We start from the raw sequence: 13,171 nt of genomic DNA, 5'->3' as shown, positions 1-13,171 counted from the left end.
ATTTTCTATCCCATTTGTGGGACAGTATCTTTCATCCATTTGGAGGATCTTTTTCTCCCATCTACCCACTCCAACTACCTTGGGGAGAATAGAGCTCACTATGTGGGGAAATGCAAGTGTGAACAAGTGTCTTACTTTGTACAGTAGCATGGTGCTTGTACCAATACATAAAAAATGGAAGTTCATAGCTATGATGATCTCTATTGTACAGCAACAATCATCGACATTCATAGAATCATAGAATAGTACAGCACAGGAGGCGGCCATTGAGTCTGTGCCAGCTCTTTCAAAGTGCAATCCCGTTAGTCCTGCTCCCCCGCTCTAAAGTACCTTGGATCTGATGCAATGAATTGGAACATATTTTTTTAAAAATAAGGTGTACTTGAACTCAGCTTAATCTTTCTCAAAAGCCACTTGTTTTTTTACCTTCCCTTTTCTCTTGACGTCGCTCTTGTACTGGCGATTTTTCCTGTTCATGTTTGCCTTTTTCTCTGCCAGAGGACCTGTGTCTTACTGGACTCTGCTTTCTCTGTGGAGATGAAGAACGTGGAGCATATGGTGAAGGGGAACGTCTTCGAGAAGGAGATGCAGCACGCTGGTAGGATGGCGAAGTGGATCGTTTCTGGTGAGGGGAATGCGATCGTCTCATTCCAGGTGAACCTGACCGGGATGATGGGGAGTGCTGTCTAGATACTGTGGGAGTTTGATGTTGTCTCTGGGAAGAAGGTGATCTGCTAGAAGGGTAACATTTTAAAAGGTAACTCAAATACTTGAAGCATTTTATTAAAAACAGTCTCCAAATATCAGAATAGACTGTGCAACTTATATTCCTTTGTAATTTATATCCATGTTCAAATTTAGCATTTAAGTTTTTAAAAAAGTTTTAAAATGGAAGGCTCCATTCAAGCAGACATCTCTCTATATACTAGGTTTTCTCCCATAACAAGCATTTTCAAGCCTGCCTGTGTCCTTGGTATTGGTGAAAAGAAGACGCAAGAAACCAGTGTTTCACCTGCTTCACAGTTAAGTTTAGTTTTCTCATTCCGAGTTATAATTGTATTTATAAGAGGTAGTGTGAGGTTTCACTCCCAGTACAAAGCTTCATTAATGGTGGAATAAACACAGAAAATACTCAGCAAGTCAGGCAGCATCTGTGGAGAGAGAAACGGAGTTAACATTTCAGGTCGATGACCTTTCGTCGGAACTGGAAAAAGTTAGAGATGTAACAGATTTTAAGTAAGTGCAGGGGCAGGGAGGGGGAAAGAGAGGGGTGGAAAGAACAGAAGGGACGTTCTGTGATAGGGTGGAAGGCAGGAGAGATTAAATGACAAAAGGTACGATTGTGCAAAGCAAAAGGAGATGGTAATGGAACAAGTAAAGAAACAAACGATGGGTCTAGAAGAGGTGTAAAATGGGTACAGCAGAATCATCAACAGCTGCCATCTGAAAAAATAGGGGCAGAGGTTAAAGTCTGAAATTGTGGAACTCAATGTTGAGTCCAGAAGGCTATAAAGTGCCTAATAGAAAGTTGAGGTGTTGTTCTTCGAGCTTATGTTGAGCTTTGTAGGAACAGTGTAAGAGGCCGAGGACAGAGAGGTCAGAGTGGAAGTGGAGCGGAGAATTGAAGTGACAGGCAACTGGAAGCTCGGGGCCATGCTGGCAGACTGAATGGAGGTGTTCTGCAAAGCGGTCACCCAATCTGCGTTTGGTTTCCCAATGTAGAGGAGACCGCACCGTGAGCAGCGAATACTGCATACAAAATTGAAAGTACAACAAGCAAATCGCTGTTGCACCTGGAAGTAGTGTTTGGGGCCCTGGACCGTGGGAAGGGAGGAAGTAAAAGGGCAGGTGTTGCATCTCCTGCGCTTGCACGAGAAGGTGCCGTGGGAAGGGGAGGGGTGTTGGGGGTGATTGAGGAGCGGACCATGGTGTCACAGAGGGAGCGGTCCCTTCGGAATGCTGAAAGGGGAGGGGAAGGTGTGTTTAGTGGTGGGATCATGCTGGAAGTGGCGGGAATGACGGAGGATGATCCTTTGAATGTGGAGGCTGATGGGGTGAAAGGTAAGGACAAGGGGAACCCTATCGTGGTTCTGGGAGGGAGGGGAAGGGGTGAGAGCAGAGGTGCAGGAAATGGTCGAGGGCCATGTCAACCACGGTAATGGGGAATCCTCAGTTGAGGCAAAAGGAAGACATATTGGAAGCACAAGTATGGAAGGTGGCATCGTCAGAACAGATGCGACGAAGGCGGAGAAACTGGGAGAATGGAAGAGAGTCGTTACAGGAAGCCGGGTGGGAGGAAGTGTAGTCTAGATAGTTGTGGGAGTCAGTGGGCTTATAGTGGATGTTTGTGAAGGTGAAAGAAGGGTGGAAATTGGAAGCAAAGGGAATGAAATTTTCCAGTTCAGGGCGAGAGCAGGAAACGGCACCAATACAGTCATCAGTGTACCAGGAAAAGAGGTGAGGGAGGGGACCCGAGTAGGACTGGAACAAAGAACGTTCCACATATCCCACGAAAAGACAGGCATAGCTAGGACCCATGCATGTTCCCATAGCCACACCTTTTATTTGGAGGAAGTGAGTGGAGTCAAAGAAGAAGTTGTTTAATGTGTGAACAAGTTGAGCCAGGTGGAGGAGGGTGGTGGTGGATGGGGACTGGTTGGGCCACTGGTCAAGGTAGAAGCGGAGCGCCCTCAGGCCGTCCTGGTGAGGGATGGAGGTGTAGAGGAATTGGACGTCCATGGTGAAAAGGAGACAATTGGGGCCAGGAAACTGGAAACTGTTAAAGTCGCGGAGGGCGTCGGAAGAGTCGCGGATCTAGGTGGGAAGAGACTGGACAAGGGGAGAGAAAAAAAAAAGTTGAGATAGGAAGAAATTAGTTCTGCTCTCAGCCCTTCCCCTCCCTCCCAGAACCACGATAGGGTGGTTCTCGTCTTCACTTTTCACCCCACCAGCCTCCACATTCAATGGATCATCCTCCGCCATTTCTGCCACCTCCAGCGTGATCCCACCACCAAACACATCTTCCCTTCCCCGCCCCTTTCAGCATTTTGAGGGGACCGCTCCCTCCGCGACACCCTGGTCCATTCCAATCACCCCCAACACCCCGTCCCCTTCCCAGGGCACGTTCCCGTGCAAGTGCAGAAAATGCAACACCTGCCCTTTTACCTCCTCCCTTCCCACCGTCCAGGGCCCCAAACACTCCTTCGAGGTGAAACAGCGATTTACTTGCAGTTCATGCAGTTTAGTATACTGTATTCGATGCGGTCTCCTCTACATGGGGAGACCAAACACAGATTGGGTGACCACTTTGCGGAACACCTCCGTTCAGTCCGCAAGCATGACCCCAAGCTTCCAGTTGCCTGTCACTTTAATTCTCTGCTCCACTCCCACTCTGACCTCTCTGTTCTTGATCCCTTACACTGTTCCAATGAAGCTCAAGGAACAGCACCTCATCTATTAAGCACTTTACAGCCTTCTGGACTCAACATCGAGTTCAACAATTTCAGACAATAACCTCTGACCCTATTTATTCAGATGGCAGCTGATGATTCTGCTATACCCATTTACACCTCTTCTAGACCCATTTTTTGTTTCTTTACGTGCTCCATTACCATCTCCTTTTGCTTTGTACAATCATACCTTTTGTCATTTAATCACTCCCGTCTTCCACCCCATCACAGACCGTCCCTTCTGTTGTTTCCTCCCCTCCCCTTTCCCTGGCCCTGCTTAAAATCTGTTACATCTCTAACTTTTTCCAGTTCTGACAAAAGGCCATCAACCTGAAACGTTAACTCGGTTTCTCTCGCCACGATTGCTGCCTTGGAGTATTTCCAGCATTTTCTGTTTTTAATTTCAGATTTCCAGCATCCGCAGTATTTTGCTTTTGTTTTTCATTAATGGTGGGTAGGCAGCGAAGATAGAACTACAACATTCTGACCCACATTCGCTGCTAGCAATACTCCATGCTGGGAGTGGAGCCATGTAAAACTACCCCTTGTAGTCTGTTGGGCTGCTTTGCCAAGTTTAGAGTATAATACATATACTCTTGTATGTGGTGAACATTTAAAAAAAAACAATGCAGTACACAGATATGAGGGCAGAAATCGTGAGGGTCTGTCTCTGCTGAGGGGCCTGGTGACCACAGGTCACGGAATCTATTTAGACTTCCTCTTAAATTAGTCTGGGGATGATGAGCAGTTGTAAATTTCTGAACAACCATGATAACTATTCATTTCTAATTAAATTGTCTACACTGATAAAACATCAAAAAATGTGAGCGCCATTTGTAATGATATTTGCTGACAGTTATCCAGCAACAGGTTGACCACTTGCATCTGGAAAAACCAGATAGCTAGCCAACGGGCTACCATGGTACCAACTGCATTAACTTTAATTTTTCAAAAATAGTTGATAGGAAAGAGGTGGTGTTGACTAACCCTCTCGGGAGTTATCCGTGCATTAAAGCACCATTCATTATGTAATATCAACTTCCTAAACAGTTTTCTTGCCTTCTAAAACCTGGCAGTTTTGGGAATGTTCCTCTTGTAACCTACAATCTTATCCATGAGATAAATTGGAAGGGAACAAGTGGCTATAACGGAGACCTTGTTCTACATCTGAAGGTGCATGAGACAATGGATCTAGCAATTTAATATGGGTGCCTTTTCTATATTCCACTGGGCTAAAGTCCAATCAAAACTTGCATATGTTTTACCAATTGTTAACTTGAACATTAAATTATGGTCTGTGATCATTGTAAAATGTTGACCCTCCTTCAAGTGGTCACTAGTTTTCTAATCCACACAACTGCCAAATACTTAAATAATAAAAACAGAAAATGCTGGAAACACTCAGGTGGTCAGGTAGCATCTGTGGAGAGAGAAACAGAGTTAATGTTTCAGCACTGACCTGAAATATTAACTGTTTCTCACTCCACAGATGCTGCCTGACCTGCTTAGTATTGCCAGCATTTTGTTTTTATTTCAGATTTCCAGCATCCGCAGTATTTTGCTTTTGCCAAATACTTCATCTGAATTTAGACCTAAATGCTCCTTCCTCAGATAAAGGAAAAAAATAACCCCTTAGAGAACAATGTAAATAATTTGATACCTGGATTCTCATCTCAGAAATGTTAAAAACAATTTCATCAACAGTTTCATTATCAGCATTTCTTAATCATTTTCAGAAAGGAGAAAACAAAATTGTAGAACAAAAAGATCACTAATCTGTTATTATTGCTTCATTAACTGCCTTATCATTGATATAACTATATGCAAAGTTCCCACTGTTAGGTCCCTAAATTTAAAGCTCCTAAAGAATTATTCATGGACTTATTACATCAAATCAAAGAATATTCCCCCAAACTATTGATAATTCCCTGCTTAATCAACCACCAAAATAAGTTTCCACAACAAAATATTAGACCATTAAAGAATGCAGTCATGCATAATGGTTCCTTAGTTTCTAGATCTTCCAACAAACCCTTTCAACTGATCACTGATCTACAGGACCTCATCTTCCTGCAAAATGTGGCACCTGCATAATTGCAGCTTCCTTCAAGAATGGTAGCCAGGAAAAATCCCACTACTGTATTACCAAGGAAGAAATTGTAACAATGGGCAGCAATGTCCCAGCTAATTCACTCCTAGAGCGACTTATGCCAGACGTATTAGTTTCACTATTATTAACATCGGAGAGGACCAACACACAGTATCACGGAGCACGTGGACACAGGCCCAATTCTGCTCTCAACCACATGGCAATATATTGGACAGAGGCCAGAAAAATCTCTACAAAGAGAAGGGAAACTCGATGGACTGTCCGTGATGAACTGCTGACATTCACCTCCTGGCTTCTTGGACACACAGACGTGTTCCAGGGAAGGGCCTTCTAAAGAAGGCATGCAAATTTTTTTTTTTTTTTTTTTTTTTTAAAAAAGGTCCATCTCCTTCATCTGAAGTTAATTACCATAGCCAAAAACAAAATGCAGGCATATTTTCTTCAAAATTAAAATATTCTTATTTTTCTTTCAACTTTACAGAGTTAAATTATGCCTAGGTTTTTATTATAAACACTTGGGAGGTTTTTCACATCAATATGAAAAAATCTATCCATCACTTGCTACATCTGGAGAAAGCATTCCTTCTTCCAGCAAAAAGCTCTTGCCTTGTACAACCAGTCCCAATTAGGATCTGCTTTGGCTGTTGTATCCAAATACACCAAACATCTCCCACTAATTAGAGTAAACTGCAACCCAGCTTTAAATCCTAACCTGCTCAATCACATTATACTACTGTATACATAATGAATGCATGTATACACAATGTATGCATTTATACACTATAGTCATCTACTTAAAAACTGTTCTGCTACTTACAAGTAATAGAGTATATGTATGCATTATACCCTTTTAATATATCTAAAGATATTCTATTTCCCTGTAGCCATCATCTCCACTTGCTTCTTGTCACAATTTTGAGTATTCTATACCTGTGACGTGGGGAGAAAGAATGCTTCCGAGAAGAGGAAGATGAAGTTGACTTAGGTGGAGCTGGAGAGGCTGATTTTCTCCTTGCTGCCGGTGGGGAATATTCTCTGGAACGAGAAGAGGTGCTGCCAGACTGTTCCTCGGGGCTTATAGACCTCTTCTGTCTATGTAGGCTATCAGAGTGATCCCTGAAAGTTGAACAAGACAGAGACCTAACCTGCAATGGTCTATTGTATCATTTCTTCACTCTATCTGCGAAGTGTGACAGAAGCCGCCCATAATCTAAAATATTCAGAATTTGCAAGTTTGTTCCATATGGGGTAGAGCGAAAACACAAATAAATGGTATTTAAAAAAAAAACTATTTAATTGACGACTTTCCTAGGAAGAATATTCTTGCATAACATCACAATTGGACTTGATGAACACATGGAAATATATTCAACTTTTTTGTTTTATCCTCATCCAGTTAATGGATGACTTTAATTGGGGAAATAGAAAATGGTTTCACTTTCAGTGGGAGTACCAAGCACTCCTTGGTACATCACACTGATTTAAGGGGAGAAAAAAAGTACCCCGACCTGCACTCCTGTGACACTTTACTTGACATGCTAGCCCTTTGAAACTTATGCTTAATTTTGACTACGTTTTTTGTGGCGTAGACATGTCAATTTTGCAGTGTTGCGAGTTTCTTGCACATTTCACTTAGTACTCTATCCAACCATTAGAAAGACCAGATTGCTATTTCACCTGTCTGGGCTACTTGAATGTAGACCAACAGTATAATGTTAAAGTTATAAATTCCTATGAGACCCATCAAACAGCTAAATAGAAGATTAATTACTATGCAACATGGTCCCAAAATTCATAATTTGTAACAATTGTCTGACTATTATTATAATCTTGCATTTTGCTCTGAGCGGGAGTCATAAACTGTTAATATTTAAAATTAAAAAAAAAAAACACATTTGGAAATGAAATTGGCTTCAAAAATGTAGTATTAGATCAATGCATTGATGCTTAATTTTTTAAAAATATTTATATATATAGGTTTTTAACAACTCAAAATGTGTCAGTGGTGTTCTGAACCAAAAAGCTTAGGATGGATGAAGTTACTCAATTTAAGTCCTCATTAAATATCTGAAAAGTGCACCAAGAGATACTCAACTGCCATTTAATTGCGGGTGCACAGAGCACACCTAATTCAAATCAAGGGCCAAACGTAATTCGGAAGACTGTTTGTTTTGTGATAGTATATGAATCCTTTGAAAAATATCACAGTATTCATAAAGATATATGCTAAATATAAAATACTTTTTCTGGGAAAAGAACCTTCATGCTTATGAGCAAAAGGCTTCATTATGATCCTTTAAGCCCTACTTTTTGTTGGCCCATCATGGTTTATGGTATCTATATAAATAACACTAAATAGTGCACTGGAGTTAAGCTATAACAAGCCTGTGACAGTAATTACAAATAAGATACCATCCCTAATATATCCTGTTCTGTATGGTCATACACAGTAGCTATGACAGATGGTTACGTATTTTGTAAGGAAGGGAAATAATACAAAATAAGATAAAACTGTATCAAGGCACAGTACCACTCACCTATGCTTTTCTTTTTTATCTTTATGCCTTTCTACATCCCTTCCTCTTTCTCTACTCTCTCGAGTTTTTTCTTCAGTTCTCTCTTTTGCCCTTGGCTTTTCTTTATGCTTTTTAGTTACTGGAATCTCTTCATGAATAGGGGGTGGTGGGCTGGGAGTACGAGGCCCTTTCTTTTTACCCTGCTGCACTTTTGAAGATCTTCTGGAAAGGAAGATAATGTATTGTTTACAACAAAGGCCTCTATTTAGTTAAGTAATAGAAGTACATCTGGCTTATTAGCAAGCTGCCAGCTTCAAAAGATAAAAACAGCACTTCAGCAAGAACAAATGCACTTTAATGGAAGTGCATGTACTTTAAAAAATGTTTGTCCGAATGCACTTTGTAATAGCTATTTGTTTAGTGAAGGAAAAAAGCCCTACACGGTTGAAACATCACAAATCCAGTCGTCTCCAGTATTAAAGCAATGGTTTCAAAATCAAACTCATTTTGACGAGGAATCTCACTTGTTTACTTTCTGGATTTTTCTTGGCCATTTATAAAGCATAGTTTTTGCTTATGAGACACAAGAAAAACCAATTTTAATTTCAGTTCAGTTATAGTTGATTATTCAGTCCATAGGCATAGAATTCCATAGGCAATTCCATCTGTTCATAATTATGGGGAGGAAGTAGAGTGTTGGGGATTAGTGGAGGCTGGGGAGGAGATGAACAAAGGGAAGCATAGTGTGATGAGGATCAAGAGTGCTGTGGAGAGGGCAGATTGCTAAATATCATATAAAAAAAGGGTTCAATGAAGGAATGATTGCGCAGGGGCTGATGGGGGTTGTAGAGGACATCTCACTAACGGGTCCCTCCAGTTGAGCAGTGATATGGTGCTGTTGTAAAAGCCAAAACTGCAATGATGCCTGGCAACGCCTGATAAGCTGCATGGTGGTGGAAGCAGCTGTTCGTTGTTTGTATCAACACAAGCTGTGCATGTGGCACACAAAGTGGTTTCGACTTCACATAGACAAATTGTTTACTGTAATTTGCTGTGAAGTCTCTCAAAATGCAGGAGGTAGTCTCTCAATGCTTTGGCTTCACACCCATTGCAGTATAGCAAAATTTAAAATGTTCCTATGAGGTCCGTGGGAAGTTGACTATCTACCAGCTTTCAGATGCAGGGGAGAGAAGTGTCGTTTTCCCTAGTCAAAAAGCAATGTGGGAGGCAACCATGTAAATTGGGTCTGCTGGTCCACATCGCTCCATAAAGGCACAAGTCCCAGACCAGCATCTATAGCAACACCCCAAACATCAGGGAATTGTATACTCAATGGTACGATTACAGGAAAATATTAGTGTGGTGTATGTGCCTTTAAGAGCCCCAGGTGTGCGTAATGCTGGTAATTGCCACTTGGGCTATATAAGCCTGTGCATATCCTTTAGAAACCCCCCCCCCCAACCCACCTGGGAGGGAGCACTCGGGAGACGGCTGGCGCGGCAAGCAGGTCAGCGTTCAGACCTCCGGCGGGAACGAGTCTCCAACAGTAAATTTTAAAAAACATAGAGAACGGGAACCGCAGTAAACAGCGTTGTTATCGGCAGCAGCAGCGGGAAAGCGCCCTTTCTTTTCTGAAATGCCTAAGTCTGGCAATATTGATGCTTTTGATAGCGAAACAGAGCCTAATTTTGGCAATATTGATGTTTTTGATAACAAGATAGAGGATTGGACCACATATGTGGAAAGAGTGGAGGTATATTGCACCGCAAATGGAATAGAAGATGAAAAAAAAGCTTCAGTGCTTCTGGATCTAATGGGCGCAAAGACATACAAGCTGTTACGAAACTTAATCACTCCAGCCGAACCGATGGACAAGAATTTTGAGGAGATTGTTGATACCCTCCGCTGTCAATTCGAGGCAGGACTGGCAGATTCTCTGCGAGACAAATTCATCTGCGGTCCCCTAAGTGTAGAAACAACAAAAAAAGTTATCTTCTGAAAAAGATTTAACACTGGACAAGGCTTTCAGTGCAATAGGAGCTGCAAAGATACAGAAAAGGCCACAGGACTTCGGCACCCATGAAATGACACGGGGTTTCGAGAGATGTTATCGCTGCGGCAGATCCACCCATGACCAGAGGGACTGCTGGTTCAAGGAAAAAGCATGCAGGCGATGCGGAAAGATGGGACACATTCCACGTGTGTGCCGATCTGAAAATAAAAAATCCACTAACGGGAAAATAATCAATAAGGAAAAGCACAGAAAGGTACAAATGATGACGGACAGTAGCTCCGAAGACCAGAAGAGCGATAGCAACTCCGGGAACAAGAGACTAGGCTCTCTCAAATTACATAATGTAATTGCCAAAGAAGATTACCAGACCATTTGGGTTACCCTCACAATAGCAGGGTCCCCAGTTAAAATGGAGCTAGATACAGGATCAGCTCTGACCGTCATAAATCGACGGGATTACGAGCGGCTATTTCCGCATATACCTTTAAAAGATACATCCATTATCTTGAAAACATATACAGGGCAGAAAGTATACCCCAAAGGAAAAATAAGGGTGCCTGTTGTATACAACGGCAAGGAAATACAGAAGTTGTATTTATACGTTCCACAAGATGGTGGTCCACCGCTGTTGGGACGTGAATGGATCAGAAAAATACGTTTAGACTGGCACTCCATTCAGGCACTGACGGTGACCAGTAAGGAAAAAAATGATGATGACGTCATACCTGAACGATTGAAAGACATCTTGGCCAACGCCAAGGAAGTATTTCAAGAGAAACGAGGAACCTTGAAAGGCATCACCGTCTCAATAAAAGTGGAAGATGCAGCAATTCCCAAGTTTTTTAAGGCAAGACCGGTGCCATACCCAATTCGTCCAGCAGTCGAGGCAGAGCTGGAGAATTTGGAAAAGGCAGGCGTATTATCTAAAATAGATTGGAGCGAGTGGGCAACACCCATCGTCCCAGTCATGAAGAAAGCATTGAAGGGTGATGGATCTGAAGAACAGAGAAAAATTCGCATCTGTGGAGACTTCAAGGTGACTGTAAACCCGGTCCTTCACACGGTACAGTATCCTCTTCCGAGGATAGAAGATATTTTCGCCTCACTATCCGGAGGGAAACGTTTCACCAAAATTGACTTGGCACAGGCATATCTACAGATGGAGGTTGAAGAGGCCTCTAAAAAATATCTCACGATAAATACACACAAAGGTCTGTACCAGTACAATCGACTGGTTTTCGGAGTAGCATCCGCTCCAGCTATCTGGCAAAGAGCTATGGAGCAAGTCCTCCAAGGGATTCCGGGGACTCAATGCTACCTAGACGACATCCTTGTAACAGGAGAAAACGACAACGAGCACCTTGCCAATTTAGAGCAGGTGCTCACTAGGCTGAGAGAACGGGGCCTACGAGCAAATTGCCCCAAGTGCGAATTTTTCCGAAATCAAATATCATATTGTGGCCACATTATAAATAAGGAAGGGTTGCATAAGTCACCTGAAAAAATTGAGGCGGTCATAAAAGCCCCAGCACCTGAAAATGTTTCACAATTAAGGTTGTTCCTGGGATTAATAAATTACTATCATAAATTTTTACCGAACTTATCAACTCTTCTACACCCTCTTAATGAACTGCTACAAACAGGAGTAATTTGGAAATGGAACGAAGACTGCAAAAATGCCTTCCATAAATGCAAAGACTTAATCACATCCAAAGAAGTTTTGGCTCATTACAACCCATCACTGCCAATCAGACTGGTGTGCGATGCATCCCCTTACGGCATAGGAGCAGTATTATCCCATAAATTCCCTGATGGCTCGGAACGGCCGATAGCTTTTGCGTCACGCTCATTGAACTCAGCTGAGCGTAACTATGCCCAAATCGACAAGGAAGCACTCAGCCTGGTATGGGGAGTAAAGAAATTCAACCATTACCTACACGGACAAAAATTTACCTTGTTGACTGACCATCAACCCCTCATCTCCATATTCAACCCTAAAAAGGGTGTTCCCATTATGACAGCACAAAGGCTACAGCGGTGGTCACTTTTTCTAGGGGCACACCAATACAACATAGAATACAAAGGTTCAAAACAGCATGGGAATGCTGACGGTTTATCGCGCCTACCGTTGCCAACGGTAGAAGCACCTACAGTAGACCCAATGGAGATGTTCCACTCTACCATAGTGGAACGTCTACCAGTAACAAATTCTGCCATTGAAAGGGAAACGAGAAATGACCCGACTCTTTCACGGGTCTACGATTTAACAGTGAAGGGATGGCCAGCACATGGCGAACCACTGTTGCCAGCATTCTCGCAAAGAAGAGAACAGCTGTCAGTGTGCCGAGGAACCTTGATGTGTGGATCCAGAGTGGTGATTCCACCCAAACTCCAGGATAAAGTGCTAAAGGAGCTTCACGAGGGGCATCGGTGGAGTGAAAATGAAGAACCTAGCCAGGGCGTTTGTATGGTGGCCAGGTATCGATGGAGACATCGAAGAAATGACCAAGAGCTGCCTAGGATGCCAGAAGGTCCAAAACGCTCCACCACAAGCCCCTCTACATCCATGGGAGTGGCCCTCATCTCCCTGGCAAAGGGTACACATCGACTTTGCTGGTCCATTTATGGACTCAATGTTCTTAATCGCGGTTGATGCACACTCCAAGTGGCCGGCGGTAATAAAGATGTCCTCCACCACCACGGAAAAAACCATCACAGTATTAAGGACCATATTTGCCAGGAATGGGCTGCTGGAACAAATCCGTTCTGATAATGGACCGCAATTTGTGTCCGAAGAATTCAGAAAGTTCTTAAAAAACAATGGGGTTAAGCACTACACGTCCACCCCATACCATCCCGCCACCAATGGATTGGCTGAAAGGTTTGTCCAGACCTTCAAGAAGGCCATAAAGGCCATGGGTAATGAAGACATAAAACTTCAGCACAAGGTGGATAACTTCTTATTCGCATACAGGAATGCAACACATATGGTTACCAACCAAACTCCCACCATGATGTTCTTCAATAGAAACCTAAGATGCCGGCTGGATTTGGTCAAGCCGAACATCAGAAGGGACGTGGA

General features: G+C 42.7%; 1 protein-coding gene across 1 annotated transcript in view; it reads right to left on the bottom strand.

The window, feature by feature from the left end:
* zc3h13 (zinc finger CCCH-type containing 13) overlaps positions 1-13,171 on the bottom strand; it is a 163,461-nt gene that overhangs the window by 94,896 nt on the left and 55,394 nt on the right. Inside the window, exons 8-10 of the mRNA XM_086006488.1 lie at positions 8,097-8,297; positions 6,490-6,675; positions 427-734 (exon numbers count right to left, since the gene is read on the bottom strand). Coding sequence (XP_085862614.1) covers positions 427-734; positions 6,490-6,675; positions 8,097-8,297 — 695 coding nt within the window. The remainder of the gene's footprint in view (positions 1-426; positions 735-6,489; positions 6,676-8,096; positions 8,298-13,171) is intronic.

Source organism: Somniosus microcephalus, chromosome 14 (assembly GCF_052327205.1).
Source record: "Somniosus microcephalus isolate GS21.2 chromosome 14, FLI_Smic_1.0, whole genome shotgun sequence".
In the NCBI taxonomy this organism is placed as follows: domain Eukaryota; kingdom Metazoa; phylum Chordata; class Chondrichthyes; order Squaliformes; family Somniosidae; genus Somniosus; species Somniosus microcephalus.
Note: the sequence above shows the minus strand (reverse complement) of the source record. Positions and strands in the feature narration are given on the sequence as shown.